Raw genomic sequence first — 25,014 nt, forward strand, 5'->3', positions numbered from 1 at the left:
AGGCCTATTTGTGTTATGGAAATCCAGATTAATATAAGGTCAATTTTATTATTTTAAATATTTTTAAGGCTTTTTATTCCTGAAGGAATATGTTGCTGGCGGATCGTCCAAGGGGCATTAGGAACTACCGGAGCTGGAGCCGCTGGAGCTCCAGTGCCTCCCCTTTGCAGCTGCTTCCCTATATACCGCAGCCGGCATTGATATTCCGCCGGCACGGTAAATAGGAAAAGCTCCCTGAAGGGAAATCCCTCTCCTCCGCAATGCATACAGAAGAAGAAAATGATTTCACTTTAGGGGGCGTTCCCTGGTGGTGGGCGGAGCCAATAGGGCATGTCTGGCCTAGTGAGCTTCCGCCCACCCCATAAAAGGTCTAGTGGCCATAAAACTTTGCCGACCCCTGTGTTAGACAAAGATGGCAGCAATGGACGTGTAGCAGATGAGAAGCAGACAATCAAGAATCCCTGGTTATTGGCAAGTTACAGGTTTGTGAATCAAAACAGAAAAAGCTGCCAGTCACCTCTCTGAAACCAATTTTTCATGCAACTGTAGCACATGTTTACATAATGGTGGATACTCTAAAAGTATAGCATAGTTGCCACACCACCACCACCACAGGAAGCGGCATTAGGTGCAATTCACTGGCAAGGTCAACAGGTACTAGGGGGACTTTGAGGACAATCTAAGAAAAAAGTGTAAGCGCCGATACATTTATAATGACATGTTTCATCACACATTAGTCTATAGTTTTATAGAACAGCCACACAAATGTTAAACTGAAACAATGAAGTCTTGGTTCTGATGTTAAACATGAACATTTGGATCAAGCCCAGAACCAAATGATCTATCTCCATATTATCCAGGCCAAAATATTATTGCCACTAATGGCTTACTGCTTTACCCATTTGTCTCCTACCCACAGCTTGGAATAACACAAAGAAATGTGTTAACCTGTTTTGAAACCTGTTGGGGTTCATTAACAATTTTGAACTTGCCATGCTCCACTTTAAACAGCAGTATATTTTAGTGATATTGTTCTTTATAGTAAAAACTTGGCTTTAAGGACTGTGTTGATCTCCCTTGGGCGCAAGAATAGGCACCTTTGGCAATTGGTTCTTCATTGGGGTTTATTTATTACACATTTAGTAATTTGAAAATTGTCTTGCAAGCTGGCATCCAATTCTTCCCACTTCAGTGGAAGATTTTTCCAAATACACATGACTGTCACTGATTATCCTATCATCCTATTACCTGGTTATTTTTCAACATGGTACAATATCAATCATAATCATGAAGATGCTTCCCCACCTATAATTCCTATGTGTGTATTTGCGGGTTTAAGGTCAACCCAAGAGCCTTTGTACTTGGGCTTTTTTCCCCATCAGAACTGCTTCTTTCTCCCAACTCAATAGGAATGCAAAAGCAGCTTGAAGCAGCTTTAATAAGGGTAAATGCAGGTCAGAAGGAAGATGATTATACCTGTGAAGAAGAACCTCAAACTTCACTCAAACGCACGCCAAATGCATCTAAATACAAGCTGCATTTGCCCATCTACACAAGTCTTAAAGTTCCTCATCAGGCACGATATAGATATAGAAAATATTAGATAGGAAAGACAAAAAATAAATACTGTACTACTACGTTAGTTATTGTCTCAATAAAAAGCCCTTAGCTCCCAAACCAATATAATACATTCACATTAACCTAATATATACGATCCCAGAGGACTGGTGCTATAACAACCAAAGTTACCATACCTATACACAGAAACACAGGATAACCATTTTTAAGCAGAGACTTTCTTTACAATGATTGGATTTCGTGCTACCTGTAAATCCATCAAATTGGGTTGATGTATTAAAAGAGTAGAACATGTTCACCTTGCAAAATAACTTCACTTAGCTTACTGAATATGGGAAAGCTGGGCTGATATCACCAATCACCATGCAAACATATAAGCTAAATTCCTGTTTTTTTTTTTATTCTGCTTGCATGTTATCAGACATTTTTTCCAAAGTTAATTTTCACTTCACTTTACTTTGTTCAGCAAGCTAAACAAAAAATGCTCTACTCCTTTATTAAATAACCACCAAGAGAGCTTCACCCAAAACAGAAATAAGAAATATTAAGTTATGATTATGATCTACTAAATAGCTATCTTAGCCATATCCTAGACTTAAGCTATAGTCATAATGGTTAAAAGGCCAGTTTATTCAAGAACGATCATTCAGATTTAGATTGGTGTTATCTAACTGAGCTGCTTACAAAGCTTCTTAGATTCTTGTGGTAGGGGATCCCCTACATTGGCAGACAACTAATAGTAGGCTCCTGTGCAGAACTGAATTGGGGCTTGTGGCACCTCCCTATATTCAACCCTGATCCCGTACTTGGCCTGCCTATCACTAATTTTAATTATTTCAAAGTTTTTAATCTTTATTCTCTATGTTTTTACAAATTTTACAATGCAAAATCGAGCACACATTTTCTGTTCTTGGTTCAACCTAATGATGAATAAAAGAAAAGTTTATTTTTAGAGAAGGTTTTAAAGTCCTAACAGGTTTTAATGCTGTTTAGGTCCCCACTAAGCAAGTTTCTCCTGGATTCCAGTTTCAGCACCACACAAGTAAGGGCACACCACTTTAGGGAGGGAGATTTAGGACTAGTACTAAAGCCTGATGTCTGATGAGTTTAGATGGTGCAGCTTTGCATCTAGAGACTCCCATATTTCTGTACTGCAATATATATGTGAATGAAATATATAAATGAAATGAAAACTAAAGGGCTTAGTGGGGATAACCCACTGTTTTGCCTTTCATTCCTCCTAGAGAAGTTTATGGACAATTAAAGTTTCACACACACACTAAGTACTGGCTTCTAAAATAAAAAGGAGATTGGAGTGGGATTTTTACAGCACTTGTATACAAACCATGTTCAGTCTGTGGAAATACATTATTATTTTATGAGCTTTTTAGAAATAACATTTCAGATTACCCTTTGCTTTTGGGTGAAGCTCTTTAATTACGCACTTTGCCACCATTTATGGCTTACAGACCTTTCAGTTCAACTGCTATCTTTAATAACAAAGCCTGGGAGAATACACAAGGAAGTATGGGTTTATCCAAGCACAGAGACAACACAGGGTTCTCAGTGACATTATTTTTACAAAACAATCACAATTACATTTCTGAACATAGTCCCACATAAAAACCAACCAACTGATAGTGTTTCTTAATCTAGAACCTCCATTTTGAGGGGCTGGGTTGGACACAAGATTAAGAAAAGCCTGGCCTTGTGTCAGGGAAGCATGTGTAAGCCCCCAGGAGGACAGGAGGTCTATTTAATTCTTCACAGTTCCTTCTGCTTCCTCCTTTAACATCACATCATGGACTCCTCCTCTATTTCTTTGTCCACCTCAATGGCTGTATTTTCATAACTTGTGATTCCTCCATATTTCCTCATATGAACCATCAATGGTTTTGGCGACTGGCTGCCAGCCAGGGTACTAACATACATGCCTGTCCTGTTTTCTTCCAGTGATGGCCCCCAATCCAAAGCAGGTCGGCTGGCTTGGCGTATTCTCTGTGAAAAGTTTGGAAAATGAGAATTAGTGAAAAATGCAAAAATGGTAACAGCAAATGTTTCTGAATACAGAAGAGGAAAATGTTTGAATAAAATAAGCAATGGTCAGAACGTTTGTGAGTTTTTAACGGTTGCCTGGGGAGATATCCTTTCATCTTTTTTATCTTAGTTCTTCCAACAGGAAGTTCTAGGAAATCTACTCTGACAGAAACCTTCAAACTTTTCGTATCACTTTCTTCTTTCTGGAAGCAAAAGTTGCTGGGTCCAAAAAAGTAGTATGCAATAAATGAATTGTAGGATTTTAATTGAAAACTTGATAAGCATGTTGATAGAAGGAATGAAGGATCTAGGTTAATCTCCAACCAAACATCTTAAATTCACAACTGTCCTGAAACATGATTGGATGCGTCACTCTTAAAGCTTGATGCTTATCAATTAGAGTTTTAGCGGGTAAGATTTTGTGCCAATCTTCTCTGTTCTGCCCTATTCCTTCTTTTCAGTCTCCAGAATGTTGAGTTTGGATGAGAGAAATGATAGAATTTTATTGCAGCAGTTCAACAAAACTATTATTTTAGTATAGATACACATAGACTAAATAAACGTGCAAACAGTACAAACTACCATATGTTTTTTATTTTTTCTAATATGTGGACTTTTTTTCTCTATAGGAGAGCCCAGCCTTCTCTGCACCCTGCATTCTGTCTCTCCGAACGCTTGGTAGAAAATAGGCCATGTCTTTTTAGGAACTCATTAGCCCCACTTACTGCTAAATCTAGCAAATGTGCTATTAAATATCACACTGTATATTCATTCATTGTTTTTTCAGACAAACCAGATCACAGCTTTGACAGTCTGAGGCAACTAATTTATGTCAAAGGTTTACATTTCTATAAATAGAAAAATGAATTTAAAGGAAATTAGTGATAATTGTAATGTGGATTCCTGACATTTTGCTGTACAGGTTTGGAGTTGGTCATCCTAACTCATAATTACCAATCAAAGAAAAAAAGCAACAAAAAAAAAGCAAAAAAAGAAATGCTGACTTTCTAGTTTTTAGTGATTGCATAACTTTTCCAGTTCTTTGGCTCATAAGGTAAATACAATGTTATACCGTTATTAGTATTAAGAACAACAACAAATATAGAGTTCAAGCATAAAGTGACTTTGTTAATGGTTAAAAAAGTATTAAACAAATGCTTCCCTGCAAAGAAAAAGGGTTAATGCTTACAATCTCATAACCCACGCTTACAATTTCTAATGTTATAAACATTGCAATGACGACAAATATTTTCTCTATTCAACAATGTCCTGCGCTATGATCCTGTAATCTGCAGTTCTTCAACTGCAGGACACAGCACTGGTGTAAGACACTATCAAAAGTGTTATAAAGCTATATGAGTGTTTGTTCCATTATTATGTGTAGAAAGCTTAAGTAATTTGTGGAGCATTTTGAAAGTTATGAATGCTGCTGTTCCATGAAACACATAACAATACATCTATCACCTCCAGTGGCAAATACATTTCCCAAACATATGGATGATGTTGACACAATTCATCACTCCTGTGGACCACTAGATTGTGAGGGGTGGAGTTATCACTATTTCACTATCAAACTTGAGATTTTGGTAAGAACTTTTTTTTGTTGAGGTGGTCACAATAAATCCTGCTAGCATGGTGAAAAAAATCAGTTGGCATTTAATTTGAGACTACCAATTGGGACCTTAAATGCTGAAGCTTTCTTCTTATTCTCTTAAAACCCCGATAATCTGACACAAAGGGCCTGATTTAATAAAGCTACCCAAGACAGGTGATGATCATGGGGGAACCTGGGTAATCCAGCAAACCTGGAATGGATGTCCTAAAAGCTATTTGCTATTAGTTAACAAATGTTTTCAGCCTGCACCAGGTCCATTCCATGTTTTTTGGATCACCAAGGTCTTCACCAGTCTTGGGGAGCTTTGATAAATCAGACCCAATGCACATTCTTTAAGTTATTAAGTTTATTTGCAAAACAAGTTTTATGCAATAAACAAGATATAAAAAAAACTAAAATAGATAATATTTATTTAAAATTAATACAGGTCCCCTTGCCAATATTGTGGGCTATACTTTCCAGTAATTCCAGGTCAGACTTGTAACAAGTAGACAGAGTTTCCATCCAGGTGGTTTTTGACATATCAGATTGGGCTACATCAGAATGGTTAAAGTGTCACACAGTGTAAAACCCAGCAAAACAAAATTTACCTTAAGCATATTACAGCTAATGAAATTTGACTGTAATTTCATTAACATTTACCTGATCTGTGGAGGTTGTGTTCACAAAAGGGCAAGCAGTGGCAAAGGCCTGGTCACCAGTAATTCCCTTAGGCTCCCAGTAGCTGACCTTTCCCCCATAACTGATTTACCATGGCATGTTCTACACTTTGCCTAGACAAAATTATTATTTCAGAAACAGCAAATCTTCACTTTTTAAATTGAAGACTACTTTAAAACTAAAATCTGACTGTATAGTATAGTATGAAAATTTATGTTCTCCTATAAAAGTTCTGTCATCATTTTTCTCCATGTTGTCATCATAGATTCTCCATGTTGTTATCAACAGGTTTGCAATAAAAAGTGTTCTGTACTGTCACAGTTGCCAGAAAGTCTGGAACATTCTTAGGTGTGTTATGATATTTTTGTACAGTCATATAATTCTTAAAGTTAACTTTACCCCTCTGATTAGGACACTTTTTTGTCCACGAGATCCAGTCAGTATAGAGTTATTTTTTGGACTGAACTGGAATAAAATAAATACTCCCAAAATGTTTTTCTTTTTATATGCAGGCAATCATTGGATATTGCATGTAAATAAATAATAATACTATTTTATATGGAGACAGCAAGTGAAGATCCCACCTCCTTTTCTTGTATTTCAGTAGTTGCTGTGTTGCAAAAAATCCTGTTGTTTTTAAGGGTCAAACCAAAATATGCAAACAAAAATGAAATAGTCTGTATGGTAATAATAAAATACATGCCTTGGGTGAAGTAATTAAAGTTAGCCCTGTGGTTTAGAATGCAGAAACCACTGTTGCCCTATAGCGACTGTCAGACTGTAGAGTTCCTCACAGTTTTAAAGGTATGGATGACTTTGCCTATAGTAACATCTAAAATGAAAATCAAGCATTTCCCTTCCTCAATTTGGATCCTTTAATAGGAATTATTGTAAATATTGTACACATCTCATATGTGTTATTAGTTATGTTTTATCTGTTTAATCTGATACATATGAAATATTCAAATAACTAATGAAGCAGAACGCTCTATGGAGAGTGGAGGGGGAGAACGATGGAGCGGCACCCTGTTGCCCTCTCTTCCCCTTCACTTCCATTATGATCGTTCATCGTCCATCATCCGTGAATCCGCTAGGACGGTCGTTCAGATGATGGACGGCAGGCGCTGTACACACGTCAGGTCAGATTCTCGTCCGATATCGTCCCTGAGACGATTAAACGGGTTGTTAATGCCAATTTCTGACTTCATCATCCAAATGTTGCAGCTGAAACCAGGACTCATCAAGTCCTTGTATTGTAGGAACCCTTATAGCAGCTTTTTTAGGCTTTCTCTTCAGCTGAAAGGCAAGATGCTGAAATAAAGATAATTGTATATATATATATATATATATATATATATATATTTGATCAATTTTTTTATATTTTGATGCCTGGGACCAGTGATGTTTCTGACAATAGTGGGAATATGAGTCATTGCACACCCTTGTCCTATAAAATCCCTTTATATTCATGTCTGTTGCCTCAACAAATAGTTAACATCATGACTCAGAACCCAATAGCAGACTGTGAGGCATGGCGGGCATGTGTTTTCTATAACTCCCTGAAAATTGAGAAAGTGTCACATTTTTGTGCTTCATTGCTTCTCTCCTTAGTGTAGGAAATCAGGGACAATTCACACATACAAATCACATTTCCATCATGATTCAGAAATTAGGAAAATGGTGGCAGAAAACTCGCTTTGCGTGTGGTTGTCCAGGTAACAGAGCGCATGGACCAGAATGTGCGAATAGAATGCAATCTATTCATGAACGATGATAAAAGTATGTTTTTTTATAATATCTGAGTGGACAGCAAACTGTTCTTTATAAAAACCAATGAGACAGGGATGAAATTGTTTTATGTATGTTTGCCTAAACAAAGCTTGACATAAAAAAAACAAAAAAAAAAAAGTAAAGAAAAAGGTAAATTTAGTTCACATTTCAGACCATATCTAAAACCATATATACCATATATAAAATAAACAATAAAAATCAGTATTATTAAATAATATATAAAAGTAAATGGTATATATTGTTATAAGTATGTTATATATCAATTTCCAATCGTATTAGTCCTGCATAGTATGTTGGCGCTATAAAAAGTCCACAGTCATGTCCCTCAAAGGGGCTCACAGTCTAAAGTCCCTACTGTAGTCATATGTCTTTAATACAGTCTAAGATCAATTTTGGGAGAAAGCCAATTAGCCTAACGGCATGTTTTGGAATGTGTGAGGAAACCAGAGTACGCGGAGGAAACCCACGCAGACACAGGGAGAACTTACAAACTCCTTGCAGATAGGGCCCTTCCCGAGATATGAACCTCAGACCTAGCGCCGCACAGGCAAGAGTTACCTTCGTGCTAGCCACTGTGCTTAAACTATCTTTTGTGCATCACTGTTTGCTACCAGTAGATGGTGCTGTATCCTCATGTAACATGTGTAACAAACTCTGTCCCACATGTAATGAGTTTGGTGTAGACTTTACATAGGGACAGAAAGCCATCTAGAGGCCTGTGTATAAACTATTAGTGTTTTTAAATGGCATTTTCAGGTCAAAAAATCTTAGTTTATACTTGGGTATTTACAGTAAATTAAAAACACCTTTCATCATCATAACTTTTACACCTTTAGGTATTCTGTATAATAAGGCAGAACTCCAGAAAAACAAACAAATAATTACATGTGAGTAGTTTCACTCTCTAAAGCATTGGTATCTTGGTCTATCCAAACATGAGGTTTATAAATTTTGCCACAAAGTACAGCCCTGTCTGTAGGGATGCAGAACTGATTTTCTCTGCTGAGAACTGGGTTACATCTGGGTTACACTTACAAGTTTTCATACTTCCCAATTGTCCCTGGTTTGGAGGGACTATCCCTTTATTACATCCAAGCTGCTCCTCTTTTCTTAGTACTAACTATTTCTGGGTGAGTATATGCACTTCAATAAATTAATTGTATTATTTACCTAACAGGTGGTATTTTGCACTGAACCTACATCTATCCTTTAAATTATTCAATTTGGTTTTTGAAAAGCAAAGGAAAAAAATGTGAAATACACGTTTAACCAACCATTTTTATGGTCTGAAAAATGTGGGGCGTGTCATTTGCCTGCCTACTTTGAGGTAAAAAGTGTCAGACATATAATGACCCTATATATGTCACTTTGCTTTATTTTCCTATGAACAAGCTCCTTGTAACCATATGAACACTGAAGCACAGCCTATTGGCTACTTGTGCTACCCCTCACCCTGTCTAAACTGTGCTATACAGAGGTTCTAAGAGGTTGTACCCAGGTCAGATTTAGGTACTTACACTTCTTGTGCAAATACTGAGCTACTATACGGTATGTATTTAATATCTGTCTAAAGTTCAGCCTAATTTTGCTCAAATAAGGAAAATAATTTTTATAATCTTATAATATCTGTATTTGACTAGGGAAATAGTAACAATTTTTTTATTACTGCTTAAATCTTTAACATAGCACAAAAGATGTAAAAGACCCATACAAAAATAGAGAAAACATACAGCCACTGATTGATATGAGATTTTACCAAGATCAAATAAATCAATTAAGATCTTAACCTGCACAACAGTTGTGCTAACCCCTTAGCTGATATCCAGCTAAAGATGTGGTTGTTTTTGAGAAAACAATTGTATTTTAGGGGTATCTCAACAAAATTCAGGGCAAAGTTGAAGCCCCCCCCCCCCTTCCCATTCTATAACCCATATTCCCCATGCCCATAACATAGCCATAAGACCATATAATGCATAACCCTAGGCCCACATTCTTGCCCTATACCCTCCCACCCCCATAATGACATAATCCCTAATTAACCAAGGGCCATGTTCCAGCCATATGACCCCCCAAGCCATACCACAATGGGTTGGCATGCATGCTCTGTGAAAGTTATAGGTGGACATTGTGTCATTACGTCAGACGCCTTACGGTGTCATTTATGGAGTTTCCAGAAAAAGGAACATGACTTTGTGACGCAGAGGGCTGGAACTTGCCTGGAGAAAGCCATGCTGTGCATTACTGGGGGCCTTAACACATAAGGATGACATGTCCCTGCCTATGAGAAGAAGAGATAAAGTATAAATAGTGCTATTGTTTGTATTCGGGTTGAAGCTAAATGTGGCTGTAAATATGCAATTCCCGATATTGTTCAGTAACACTATAAAGCACTGATAAGTACAATTGCGTGTATTTTATTATTAAAACAATTAAGGTATCTAAGAACTGTTCAAATATCATACATGTTTTTAGTTAAAATATTTGTTCACCCCAATTCAGCAATAGTTGGCATCAATATGCATTTTTGGATGTATGACTTACCTCCCAAAGTGTCCCTTCTTCTTTTAATATAGCAACCAGCATCCCAATAGGTACCATCATACAAGAGAGAAGACCCATGAGAATCCCTAGTGCTTCTGACCAGAAAGGGAACTGGTAGTTACCGTACTTTGAGGGCTGATATTTCAGTATGCTGTAAGCCAATAGGCCCTGGGTGAATAAAAACAATGTCAGTATATTGAATTATGTCATAATATTGAATTATGTCAGAATGTAACAATGTTTCTGACTTAAAATATCCTGGGAACACACTCTTATGTGGTTGAACTTGATGGACTTATGTATTTTTTCAACCTGTATTACAACTTTGTATTGTATTTCTGAAGTTGAAATATGTACAACTATTTGGGGGTGTCAAAGTGATTATATTTAATACAAGGTTTGCTTTGCAACCTTAAATATTACTTTGCTTATCTCCAGCGGCCACAAAAAATTAAAAGTCATATTGTTAAGTGGAAGGTCCTGATTACCGTATTTTTCGGCGTATAAGACGCACTTTTTCTTCCCCAAAACTGGGGGAGAAAAGTGGGTGCGTCTTATACAGCGAACACAGTTAAAAAAAAGTTTTAAAATTTCATACTCTCCCGATACCGCGATCCCGCGATGCTGCATGCTTCTCCTCTCCTCCTGGCTGCAGCGCGTAACCCCGCGATCCTCCTCCTCCTCGGAGAAGCCGGCACACAGGACCCGCGATCCTCCTCTGAGAAGCCGGTGAGAACTGCGCCCTCGCGATCCTCCTCTTCTGATAAGCCGACACACGTGACCCGCGATCCTCCTCCGAGAAGCCGGCAAGAACTGCGCCCCGCGAGAAGCACTGCGATCCCGGAAGCACGCTGACCGGTAAGTGGCACAGGGTGATCAGAAGGGGTGAATTGGCACAGGGTGATCAGAAGGTTGATATAAAATATTTTACTACAGTATTTGGTTCAGAATCTTTTTTTTCTAGATTTTCCTCCTTTAAAATTGGGTGCGTCTTATAGGCCGGAGCGTCTTATACGCCGAAAAATACGGTACTTTTAGTGAGCTTCTTTGGAAAACTGTGCTTGAGAAAAAAATGATTTGCTTTTTGAATTCCTTGTTACAATGGTGTATTTCTTTGGTTTCTTTTATTGTAGTATTCTTTTGTATCTTTGTTTTTCATTTTTTAATTTAATAGTCAATAACCAGTTCATATCGCACCTATCACATTCTAGCATGATCTATACATTTTGCAATGCATTATGAAGGTTGCAAAAAAAAGCTTATGTTGTGGAACTCATCACGTTGATCACGTGATCCCAAATTCTTTACCATTGCTACAGCAGGCCAGGCAGTGGGTATTAAAACACCAATTTAGAGATGAGTGCATAGAAAGTAACTTGACAACAGTGTTGTTAGCAGGTACTTACTACAACCAAACATTCTCTTGTGTGAATAATGGAATATATTAAGGGATGACATTTATTGTGTTCAAAGGACAGGGTATTTTGCATGGGATCCCACTGTAAATGTACTGAACTAATAAGGCCAAGGATCTGGGCTACCTTTGGAGTTAAAGGTACCCTACTATAAGTATTAACTCTATAATGATCAGCTACTATGACTTTGCCTAGAGTAATTTTACAGGGAAAATGGGGACAGTGAAATACACCATGTGCCAGACAGAATCCTATTACTTCATTTTGTTGCACATACAATAAGTACACAAGGTAGAAAATCACTGTATAAATCTCTCAAATGAAGTATATACATAGGCATTCACCTAACATTACCTGTGTTGTCATTTCTCTGCAATAAGTAACAGGATAAAACAGATGCACAGTGCGGATTGTTTAAGACGCTATATTTTAAAGGCTTTATGACTCGTTGAGAATTATGATGTGTAAATGATGCAATTAATCAATTGTCCAGAGCAGAATGTATTTATAGAGAGACTCTTCTATGGATGTACAGAGGAGGGGTCTGAATAACCCTGGGGATAGTGCAAGCTGTCACTTATGCAATCCCAGGGATTTCCTCAACATGTCTGCTTCAGCAGACTTCCAACACATCACTTCTTTCTGAAGATTGATTTCTTTTTACATTATTAAAACAGGAGTTCTTTCTAGTGAGAATATGCATAAGTGAAGCATCTGAGATGTTTAGGTGTTTAATTCTATTGGTTCAGTGAAAGGGATTTTTGTTTGGTTTTCCCTTTCATCAGGTTTTTTATTGTTTTACTCAATATTCCTACTTTATTGTTTGAAAACGGAAAATGGGGGAGTGGCGGAAAAAATTTCTGTTATGTCGGGGAAATGGTTTACTGCACATTGTACCTGCAATTTTGTTCATTGTATTCCTTGAACTTTTTAAGATTTTTAGGAACTTTTTAAGATTATACTTTTTGTTAATTTTTTTGTTATTGTGTCTCATGGGACCCTGTAACTTGTTTCCTGCCAATAATTTTACTAATATTAATATTATTATTATTATTATTATTAATAATAATGATAATCAGGATTTATATAGCGCCAACATATTACACAGCGCTGTGCATTAAATAGGGGTTGCAAATGACAGACGAATACAGACAGTGATACAGGAGAAGAGGACCTTGCCCCGAAGAGCTTACAATCTAGTAGGTGAGGGAATTTACACACAATTGGATGGGAGATATGCAGTGGTGGGAAGTAGTAATGGTTTCAAAAGACAGAAGAAGATGGGTAGGCAAGTTTGAAAAAATGGGTTTTGAGGGCTCTTTTAACTTCCCTAGGGGTAACTCCGAGTGTGACTCGGGGTAGAAAAAACTTGCTGAAAGCGGTAACCCTGAGTCACACTCGGAGTAGGTAAACTTATAGAAGGTTAGTGAATGCAGCGCTTACCTGATCCGCCGGCCTCCCGCATTGTCCATCGCCACGATTACTGACCTATACCTTCTTCCTCTGGCATCTTCTGCACACGATGAGTCACTGGGGAGTTCCCGGTGACGTTGGTGCGTGTGTACGTTGCTGGTAGGGCAGGGCGGGAAAATAAAAATCCATTTGTATTGCATTCAATACAAAATAAGTGTATTGAATGCAATACATTGGATTTAAATGTGTAAAAGCGGCTGGAGGAGTATTTTTTGACCAGGTCACAAATGTAAGTGGGACAAGAACTGTGTAGGGATTTATAGGCAAAGCACAGGAGCTTGAATTTGAAGGTGACACCAAGACAACATGCCTGAGGGGAGGGACGAATAACAGCATTGTTAACAGTTAGATATATGTCAGGGGGAGATTTGGAATTCGAGGGGGGGATGATGATGAGTTCTGTTTTATCCAGGTTGAGTTTCAAAAATCGGCATGATGATATGGCCGACAGGCACCATGAGACCTTATCCAAGACTGAAGGAGACAAGTCAGGGGTGGACAGATAGATATGAGTGTCAACAGCATAGAGATGGTACTGTAAGCCAAAGAAGGATGTGAGACTACCAAGAGAGGAAGTGTACAGAGAAAAGAGAACCGGTCCAAGGACTGACCCTTGGGGAACACCAACAGGGAGGACAGTGGGCGAGGAGGAATTACCATTGAAAGAAACTTGAAAGGAGCGGTCAGAGAGATAGGAAGCAAACCAAGAGAGAGCAGTGTCACTGATACTAATGAAGCGCATGATTTGTATTAGAAGGGGGTGATCAACAGTGTCAAAAATAGAGGAAAGATCAAGGGGAAGGAGCAGGGAAAAGTTGCCTTGAGACTTAGCTCTGATGAGGTCATTGGCCACTTTAGTAAGGGCTGTTTCAGTGGAATGGCAGCTCTAAAACTAGACTGGAGATGGTCAAGAAGAGAGTTAGTGGTCTTTTATAGACAAGGTGTTCAAGAAGTTTGGAGATATATGGGAGAAGGGAGATAGGACGGTAGTTGGAGGGTAGGGAGGGGTCCAGTGAGTGTTTCTTTAGGATAGGGAGAATTATGGCATGTTTGAAAGCGGAGGGGTATTTACCAGTAGAAGGGCCAGGGTGGAGGAATGGGCACGGAGTAGATAAGAGGGAATTGGGTCAAGTGGACAGGTAGCAGATGGAGATGATGAGAGAAGAGACTTTGTCCACAGTAACAGGGCTGAGGGTGGCCAGTGATGATTTACAAGTGGAAGGGGTAGGTATGGTTGGAGTGGCTCGGTGAGCAGAGACATCATGTCCGATTTTGTCTATTTTATCTCTTAAGTAGGTGGCTATGTCTTGGGCAAAGAAGGTTGTTGTGGGGGAGCAGGTGTGGGGTTTTGGAGGGAGTCAATTGTTGAGAAGAGGTTGCGTGGGTTGGAAGCTTGAGAGGAAATGACAGCGGAGAAATAATTTTGCTTGGTGACAGTGAGCTCAGTGCTAAAGCTTTGTAGCTTGGCTTTGTAGTCCATGAAGTCAGCGCTGAGGCCAGATTTCATCCACTTGCGCTCAGCTGCACAAACAGTTTTTTGTAGCTGTTTGGTGTGATTGTTGTGCCAGGGTCGGGGGTTGGCAGGGCGGGGGTACTGGAAAGTGGCAGGGGCAACATTATCCAAAGCCAAGGAAAGAGTGGTTTAACAGGGTAGCAGCTTCATCTGGGGAGGTGATTTTGGAGAGTGCAGGGGTTAGGGACGCAATGCAGTTTGAGAAAAGGTTGTGGTCGAGGTTACAGATATCTCTCTGCCATTGACTAGGTCTGGGGTGTGGTAAAGGGGGGCAGGAGTTCGATAGGTTGAAGGTGATAGGGTTGTGATCAGAAAGGGGAAATGGTGAGTTGTCAAGGAGGGTGAAGATATATTAAAAAACAAAAAACAAAACAGGAGTTCAATTGGCCACATTTTTTCCAAACAATAGAAAATGCATGTACCCTGAATAATAATATGTGAGAGTCTGAGCAAATATAACATGTGTGCATTGTGTATAGGTATGTTATGAGCTAACATGAGTCTACGTAATAGTTTTGGTATTACTAAAGCTGTCAGTGCACATGATTTGGTCTGTGTATTTAAAAATCCCAGGATTTTTGAAACAATCTGTTAGCATGTTGACATTTTGACAAAGCGATATTATATATGTTCAGATATACTCACTATTAATGTAACTGGTGATAAAAATGCCCAGCAGGTTTTAAAATAGATTCCTGGTTTGAATCCAAGCATCATTTGTATATCCCGACAAAAACTCTTCACTCCTAAACAAAAACAACAAAAAAAATCATTTACAGCAAAATAATGTTTGGCATTTACATGGATAGGCAATTTGAAGTAAAATGCTTTGGCCAAACAAATTGATAATTTAACGATCTAAAATGTAATATAATTATGCAAACCATATACGGGAGCATTGAAGTTGTTGGTAAATACATATATTCTGTATATATCTTTATTTTTAGCTTTAAAATGTATATAGAACCCAAAGACTAAAAGAAACAAAACATGTCCAGAAGACAGAAATGAAAAAAATTATGAGTTTCCTCCCTTCTACAAACTACTACACTCAATCTGCTGCAACAGTACCAGCTGTGAGTGGCATTGTGGTAAATACAGGCAATTCATCTTACCGTATATTCTTGAAACCACAAGGCAGAATGTGATTACCATCACTAGAAGGCCAAATCCTGCACTGTAGTCATCCAAAAGGACGAGCCAATACATTCCACCCTGGGACAATAAAATACAAGAAATTATATTATGTGCAACATTTATAACTCTTTGCATTTCTGTTAGCAAAATGCTGTAAATTTCTACTGACAGGTACTTCAAATCTCCAGTACTGGAATATGTCAGTTCAGTTTCCACTGTTTTTCCCTCAACTCTTAGCTTTTATGTTTCAAAAAGTGCTGTTACCTTACTGCTACCCACTAGTGTGTATAGTTAATGATACAGCTCAGGTTAAAAAAAAAAAAAAAGAAATAAAGAGAAAAGACTGGCAAAGACTAATAGAAGTCATTGAGAATTCTGTGCATGAAAATGAAAAAAGCAGGATTTACATAGCTCTTTAAAATGATTGGAGAAAAGCCTAATCATGTGGCCATGCTCTACTCCAATCACAGAGTTTTCTCTAGTAAAAAGAGAGCTCCAGCACCCTCCACTGGCTGTCCTGACTTTTTTTTATGAATGTGGCAGGTGCTGTGTGCAGTCGATAATGCTAACATGATACACTAACTTTATACATAAAAATGTAACTAAAAATACACTACACCAGGCATTCATATTGGTTTAACACTTGAATTTTGCTACAAAGTAAAGGTAAAAACACTTTTATGTACTCTTTTTTTTATAAGTAAACTTTTCTAAGGGAAAGCTAAGAATTTTTCACTTATTGTCCTAATGGGATGGGTCACAGGGACAGAAAGTGACTGGTAATCTCTCCAACACAGACATGCCAATAGCCCAATAACAATGCGAAATCTTGCCAAAAGCCAGAAATAACAGCTGGTAGAAGGAGGAAAATTACAGTAGCTGGGTTTTCATTTCTTGATGTGTTAGCTGCTCATGTCTGCAGAACACTTAGAGAATGTTAGCCAGAATATCATGATGCAGCATTGTCATATCTGTGTGTGTCAAGTCTGTGGGTGCTTTAACTATTGAATTCGAGTCATGTAAAAAAAAGTATGTACACTCCATGGAAACGATTGACATTTTCAACAAATTTCAACAGGCAAACATTAGTTAGGAGGTCTTTTATCTAAAGGGCAAACAGCCCATTTGTCAAAAAAAATGTAATTATTTGTACTAAAATAATACTATTTTCTATTCATTCCATTTCAGCTGAAACAACCGCTACTTTTCAGTAGGTGGTATAGATTACTTTGTACGGAAAGTATGCTAGATTTATCTAGCGTTATTGTCACTTTTGGATTGTCAGATAGGCCAGATAATGTAAATGCCAAAAGGTACAAAGATCAAGCATGTTGTTTTGAACACCTTGTTTGCCACTTGTGCCATGATCACCATGTATCAGTATTCTTTTTAATTGAATAGGGTTTCTGATCACCAATGTAGATTATTTATGGCATGGCAATTATTCAAAACAAGTGATTACATTATTATAATAAGTGGGGGTCAGAAATAAAAAGAAGCACATGTTCTAGTAGGTCTGGTCTTCACTATGTCCCATGGCAAATTGCAGTCTTGCTTTATCAGAAATTTCAACAGATCTTCAGTAGGTCAAGTCCTACCTGCAAACTTTCTAAAGCGTTTCCTTTTATCGACACCTAATCTGGTTCTAATTTTATCAATGTGAAATAGAGGTAAATATAAGGGTGTACCTAATTTGCTAAATGACAAATATGCAATTTTTCAGTGTAGATTTGGGAATTATTTTTGTGTCATTTGTTTGAGTACATCACCTTTAACTGTAGGCAAGGTTTAATTGATAATCTAATATATACTTGTTCAGATATGTTGAAACACTCAACAATTTCAGTGAAGTGTACATACTTTTTCAAATTGAATTTAGAGATATAACTTACATCAGTTGTGAGGATTAACCCCAGAAGAAACAACGCAACACAGATGATAAAAGAGAAAAAAGCTTTCTTTGGTCTGAGGTAATAAGGGAACTCGTCTGTGATGGCTGTCACAATGGTCTCCATGAATGCAAACTGTGGAGGACACAAACAATATCCTGAATGAAAATAGGAGAAAAAAAAATCTACAGCATTCACTGTAATATTAGGTAATGTGATGATTGGGTCATTAAAGACTATGCATCAAAAATATACAGCCTAACTAGTATCCAATGTCCTCAATGGTGAATTTATTGACTTGGTTCTGGATAGACATCAAAGAATGTCTATGATCTTCAGAGAGTTAGAAATCTAGCCATCTCTTGGAAGCCCATAAAAGCAAATCAGAGGGGAAGCCAGAGTGTCTGGTGCTTTCATTCTTATACTGTACACCCAAAGGTTTTGGACACTTGACTATCACATCTTTAGGAGTTTGTTGGACAGTTCAATTCATTTCAAGACATTGAGCAGTTATATAAAGTGCCCCATATTACCATTTGTGTTAATCTAAAAGATGTTTAATAGCTTAAGGTCAAGGCTCTGTTCAGGCTTTTGAAGTCACCCCACACAAAACCTGTCTTTTTTAGACCATACCTTGTAAACAGGGGTACAGTTATGCTTTAAAAAAAAGACCTTTCCCTATAAGAAAAATTCCTTTAAGTTGTGTCTCGGTGCTTGATTGTATGAATCTGCAATGTGCAACAGGTTTACAGAGGAGCAATTATCAGTCCAAAACTTTTGGTTGTCTAGTATATAATCATTCCCATTTCTCCCCAGAAAAACTTGCTGATAAAACGATTTATAAGAAACAAATTACTCAAACATTTTATGAAACTTTATGAAGCACATTACTGATATCATGTAAACCTCTTACAGCATAATCATCACAAGAAACAAGATATATTAACATTACTTGCATCTCTTTTTTATCACATGGGATATAACTGACCCGACATTGTATATTACATCAGCTTTTGTAAAGAGGGATAGTCTGGCCAGCAGCATTTTATCTCCCAAAGATATGAGTAGTTCTATGGTAATCAGAATGGTGCTTAATTAGTAATCTGTGCCTTTTTCTGCCAAAAGAGGTTCGAAGGAATAAGTGGAGAAGGTGGCCTATCTTTAGAAAGGCAAGTAATTGCTCCTCAAAATTAGTATGTAAGTTTAAATATTTTAGAATATGAAGTTTATCTTAGTGTGTGTGTCCCTGTGCTAATAAAACCAGAAAGAGACAGCTGTACATTACACATGAATGTCAAAGAAAACACTAAGTTCCCCTACTATCTAAGCACCCTTCCTTTGTACCCCAACTTGTTTGTTCAAGCATATGAATACTTGAAATCTCCAAATATCATGTAACTCTCAGATAATTTTATAATGCAGTGCTGGTTGTAAGAGCAGCCAATTACAAGACAGTAGCACTGTCATGTGGGGTTGAGAAGAGTGTTCTTAGCCCAGTGTAAATGTAAGCTTTGACTTGTAGATTACACATAATTATTTTCCTTGCAGTCATAGGTGGACAAGACAGCTGGGGCAAAAAGAATGCAGGCAGTCTTTAAATTACAAAAAACATGAGAAAAAAAATAAAGATAAAATATATATTTATAAAATTCTGGTGTATAATAATATGTAATAGAATTTGAATTATTCAAATGCTAAAACTGTGCAAAAACACTAACACACATAATAGAAAACCTTAGTCAATATTTCTCAAGCTAACATTGTCCAACATTATGTTCTTGCCAATGTTAGATGTGCCTGTATACATTGGGTTTTAAAAAATTTGACTTAAATATTTATACACTGAAAATACATTATAGTGTCGGCTTAATAGTCACATTTATATACATATACGTATAACCCATTATTTTGAATATAAGTGCATTACCAAATGCCAAAAACTGGTCAAGCTCTTGCAACTCCAGAACATGTGTACAAATGTGCGGATTTCATTACATTGTCTCTAGCACATCAGTGTAGGGGTGAGCGAAAATGCCTCTGGCCTTCAAGCAAAAATTTCCTTGAAGTTCCGATGGGTCCACAAAATTTCGGCGGAAACCATCGAAAATCACTAGAGGAGGATTATCGCGGCTGCATTCATAAATACAGCCATGGGAATCCTCCTGTCAGTAAGCGATCAACGGGCACTACAGGTCAGAATGAGGGCAAGTCCTCATTCTGACCTGTAGTGCCCAGGGATCACTCACTGAGAGGAGGATTCTCACGGCTCCATTCAAAATGCAGCCGCGATACTCCTCTCAAAAAGAGTGGTGCATCCTGCGTTTATGAATGAACACGGCTGTGGGAAAAATCAGGGGATTATTCCCACGCTGCATTCATTCATGAGCAGCCAGCCGTGAGACTCACACTGTCTTCCTAGATAGAGAAACTCTACCTAGACATAGTACAGAACATATGGGGACATTGACTTTATAAAAGGAAACACCACCAAATTCCTGTATTTCATCCAGGAGTATTTTTAGTGATTGGGCAGGATTGGTTAGTATCAATATTGCCATTTGCAAATAGTCCTATCTTGTGGGTTACTTGTCCTTTTGTGATACCCCTAATGTTTTCATTTTGTCTAATTGATTGGGCATAAGGTTCAATTACAAATGAAAATAAAATTGGAGACAGGGGGCACCCCTGTCTTGTACTGTTAGAAATGGATGGAATAGAAACCATACCAGAAGAATACACCTGTGCGGATGAGTTAGTATATAAGACCATAATAGCTGTCAGAACCAGACCAGAGAATCAAATTTGGATAGGGCAATCTTGAGAAAATCCCAGTGTACCCTGTCAAATGCCTTCTCTGCATCTAATGTGACACATGTAGCATTCAAGTTGGAATTTTCAGCAAACTGAATAAGATTGATCATACGTCTCATGCCATCCAGAGCTTGTCTTCCATTAACAAATCCCACCTGATCAGGGTAAATAAGACATGGGATGATATTTACGATTCTTAGAGCTATAGTTTCGGCAAATATTTTTAAGTCTGTGTTTAGGAGTGATATTGGTCTAAAATTTCTGGGAAAATCTGGACTCTTTCCTTGTTTTAGGTAGAGTGATTACCAAAGCTTTAAGCATTTGTGATGTAAATGTACCCGTAGAAGCGATTAGGTTAAATATTTTGGTCAAATAAGGGGCTAATACATTCTTGAAGTTTGTATAATAATCAGACGTAAATACGTCAGTACCAGGATATTTGTTACAAGGTACTATATTTATCGCTTTTTCAAGTTCTCTAATGGAGAAGGGTTGATTTTTGGGTCTATTTGTTTTTGATTTAACTGCGGGAGTTCAACAGAGGCCAGATATTGTTTTATCTTCGAAATTGTGGGTTGGGATGTACTATAGTTTTTTAAATTATACAGCGATTGATAATATTCACCAAATGCATTTGCAATCTCTTGTTAATAATAATAGGGTTAATAATCTTATTTTTTGTAAGTGGGTGGTAAACAAAGGGTATTTTGTTGCGTGTTTATCTTTTAACTGGTAAACTAGTAGTTTGCTGGCCTTATTCCCTTGGCTGTAGTGTGTGATTTTTAAGTGTTTAAAAATTTAATTTTGGTTGCTTAAAAAAAGGGTCCTTAACTCCTTTCTAAAACCCAATAATTCTGTAGCTATTTTTGCCATTTGTTGTTTTTTGTGTATAGCTTCTAATTCCTCAATTTTACTATAAAGAAATTCAAATTTCTTTGTTTTTTCTTTTTTTCTCATTAGCAGTCTGTGTGTCATTTAATTTAAAAAAATTCTTGGGGGTGAGTAATATTATTATACCGTTGTTGTTGTACAGATTTGAACAATAAGGTGTCCTTTTTCCATAGGAACATAGATGGGATGTTTAAGGCTTCGGAGACCTCTAACGAGACCGGAGCATGATCAGACCAAGTTATGTTATGTATCGTACAGCTAGTTTTTTTTAGGTATCAACCATTTATCTACCAAAAATAAATCAGTTCTAGAATACGATCTATTGGAAGAAGAATAAAAGGTATACTGCCGTTCATTACTGTGAAAGCATCTCCATGACCATACATGAACAGAATATCTAATAAAGGTTTTGATAGTACTGCTTGGTTTCATTTCAGTGGAAGAAGTATCCATGGAATTGTCTGGTATACAATATAAGTCTCCACAAAAAATTGTTTAACTATTTTAAGGACTTTCTTAAGAAACGGTATTTGGTGAATATTGGGAGCATATATGTTCGCAATAGTATATTTAGTATTGTTGATAGTAGCAACTAAAATCAGATATCTGCCAGAAGTTTCAAGCTGTTGAGATCCTATAAGGCAGAACTCTGGATACTGGTTCCATTTAAAATTTAGTTAAGGCATCTAGTTTAGGTTTATTTAGGTAAGGCCACTATTACTAGAAGGGGAAGGCTCCTATAGGATAATTATTTTTGGAAATTCCACTTTGAGAAGTGTACAGGTGTCTTATTCATATTGGATGTAGATTTCAGTATGTGAGGTGAGGCAGGTTGGAAACCCCATTTTGCCAAAAGATCTTGACCAGACTGTAGTGAGTTAACAATAAAGGTTAATCCATTCCTCATTATTACAAATTTGATTGTTTCGAGGTACTTGTGTGATAGGTGCAAAACTTCTCCTTGCAGTTATAGTTGCTTGTAATTGATTTGAAAAAAAAGTGAGATCTTTGAGTATGGGTCAGGTAGTGGAGCACCGCTTCTAGATATCTCCATCAGTTTCTCCTTTATATGAAAATATTGAATGCATGCCAGTACATCTCTTGGTATTCTTTCTGGAAGATGAGATTGTAAGCTCTTCGGGGCAGGGTCCTCTCCTGTATCACTGTCTGTATTAGTCTGTCATTTGCAATCCCTATTTTAATGTACAGCGCTGCGTAATATGTTGGCGCTATATAAATCCTGTATAATAATAATAATAATAATGAGATGGTTTAGGCAATCTTTGGGCTCTAATATTAGTTCTTTGCTAATGTCATTATGCTTTCTAGTAAAGTCAGCCATCTTATTTTCTATGTGATTTACTCGATCTCCCATCTCCTATAAGTCCCCTTTAAATTGTTAGTTTAAATATACTTTTAATACACAGTGCAAGCATTCACAATGTTTAAAAGATCACAGTTAGCTTTCCAAGCAAACTACTTACTTGACTGTCTAATCCCAGAGTCAAAAGCATGAAGAAGAATAGGAATGACCAGAAAGGAGACAGAGGAAGCATTGTCATGGCTTGTGGATACACTACAAAGGCCAGTCCTGGACCTGCAAAATACATACCAAATAGCAAATGTTTATTAAAAAGCAAACATAGTAAACTTTTGGATGTGTCTTTAGTTTGGGAAAGAGAGGGAAAGGTAAGAACTGTCATTTTTGTATTGCTCTTTCCTTGCTTAGATATCCCATTTTTTCTTGTTTTTCAGTTGGGAGATTCACTCTCCCAATATCATTTACCTTGGTAGTTATAGCCATTGTGGGGAATTTACAATAGAGACATTAGTGTTGATTTACTAAAGGGGCATTGGCTGTCCACTAGGCATAGTAAACCATTAGTCTCCAAAGAATATTTCACCTAGTGTAAGTAAATTAATTCTAGCCGAGTGACAAAACATTTGGCAAAGTAAACAGCCTTTTTTTAGTAAATCAAGCCAACTAAAGTTTCTACTGTTTTACTTTCTAATGCAGAAGAATGTTGGTAGGGTGTAGGCTCCTCTTTTAAACACATAGTAAGTGTTTTACCCTACCAAAACTTTTTAGGAATGATTTACTTTAGAATTTAATATCTGATATGATTTCCAACATTAAAAAATTGAGTTTGGATTGCTGAAACTCAAAGTTCTGATCTAAGGTCAGAATAGCTAAAATCTGTGTCGGAATCCAAACTCCAATCAAAACTGTGACCACCTCTACCCATTACCAAAAACGGCGATAAAAGTATTTTTTGTTACAGTATATTTAGTAATGATAACATTTTTCTATTTGAAACTTGAAACTTGATTTGAAACTTGATTCTGCTTTTTTTTTTGAACAGTCCATCTTCTTGACTAGGGGCACAGCTATTCCAGCATTTTAGAGATAGAAATTCTTGGACCTAGCGCGCAAATCTCTCTAATAAATGTTAGTTATCTGAGCACAGCTGTCAAACAATCTTTATTACTGGTAATAGAAGTCTATAGAAATTATCATATTTGTTGGCTCTGTTTAGCTCAGTCGAGTAAATCTGTCATTTGGCTAATTAGTCAAGGGGAAATATTTCAAACACAGCTAAAATTCAATGCAGCACTTCAGAAATAAGAGTTAGAATAAATTGTCGAGGAACACCCATGAAAACAATGATGATGGATGGTAGGTGGGGCTAGGAGGGTGCCGTTCATAAAGTTCTTGTGTCAAATAACATGTCCCCATTACTGCAAGACACGGTTTGTGGAAGGCTGAACCTGACCATGGATACAGCATGAGCAGGGCTGGTATGTATCCTTTATGGGACACTTTATGGGCTAGATAGCTTGGCATCAAAATGGGATACACCTCAGTTTGTGATGTACAAAACTTTTCAAAATCTGCTCACATTTTTGCCTTTACCACCTTCTCCTCATCTTCTTCCTTTTCCAGGCATGTCACCTCCAAATTCTCAACCACAAAAACTTCTGTATCAACAAAGCTCCACAGAGCATCACAGAACAAACGGTCCTGCCAAAGGAAAAAGGTTTTGCACAGGTTGGATCAAAAACGCTGATCATTACTGAGTAGCCACCCTCTTTAATCCAAGCTACAAAAATTGAAAGTCAGACCGTTTTCCATAGTAGAAGTCACTTGATATATTATATTTACATACTGCTTATAAAAACCATTTCTTGTTGGCAACAGAAATCCTGGTAAAAGTTGGAGCAGAAATCTATCTGGTAAGGGTTGCAGCTTGATTAGTCATGGCAGACAAGCAAGAAGCAGCACTAAAATGGAATGTAGGAAAAATGGGAGATTGCTTTTTTTTCAGAAAACTGCAGTCAGATCTCTTCATTATCAACACCCACAGGTAGTGCTTGGTCATGATAGTCAATGTGATCCAATTTGGATACCTTGAACCTCAGAAGTGAAGACCCAACTGATTACCTGACTGAAGTGCAGAAGTCCGTACTAGTAGTAACATTGTATGTACATATTATGTAACTTAAGAGTTCAGGGGGTCAGTGGTCAGTAAGAGGTCAGAGTATGCAACCTTAAGAGTCAGTAGTATGTAGTTGCCCATGTATCTCCAGCCATCCTACCGCAGTCTGTGCTGTTTTTCATTTCATGGCCCATGCTGCTCCTGCCTCCTTGTCTTGTGTTGACAA

The 25,014-nt window shown here is 37.5% G+C and overlaps 1 protein-coding gene across 1 annotated transcript in view; it reads right to left on the bottom strand.

Annotated features, from left to right (window-relative positions):
• Window positions 1–3,094: 3,094 nt before the first annotated feature.
• SLC6A7 (solute carrier family 6 member 7) overlaps window positions 3,095–25,014 on the bottom strand; it is a 62,486-nt gene continuing 40,566 nt past the window's right edge. Inside the window, exons 9-14 of the mRNA XM_072400561.1 lie at window positions 22,836–22,948; window positions 17,653–17,784; window positions 15,739–15,838; window positions 15,269–15,369; window positions 10,223–10,390; window positions 3,095–3,576 (exon numbers count right to left, since the gene is read on the bottom strand). Coding sequence (XP_072256662.1) covers window positions 3,373–3,576; window positions 10,223–10,390; window positions 15,269–15,369; window positions 15,739–15,838; window positions 17,653–17,784; window positions 22,836–22,948 — 818 coding nt within the window. The 3' untranslated portion in view covers window positions 3,095–3,372. The remainder of the gene's footprint in view (window positions 3,577–10,222; window positions 10,391–15,268; window positions 15,370–15,738; window positions 15,839–17,652; window positions 17,785–22,835; window positions 22,949–25,014) is intronic.

This window comes from Pyxicephalus adspersus, chromosome 2 (genome assembly GCF_032062135.1).
Source record: "Pyxicephalus adspersus chromosome 2, UCB_Pads_2.0, whole genome shotgun sequence".
NCBI lineage: Eukaryota > Metazoa > Chordata > Amphibia > Anura > Pyxicephalidae > Pyxicephalus > Pyxicephalus adspersus.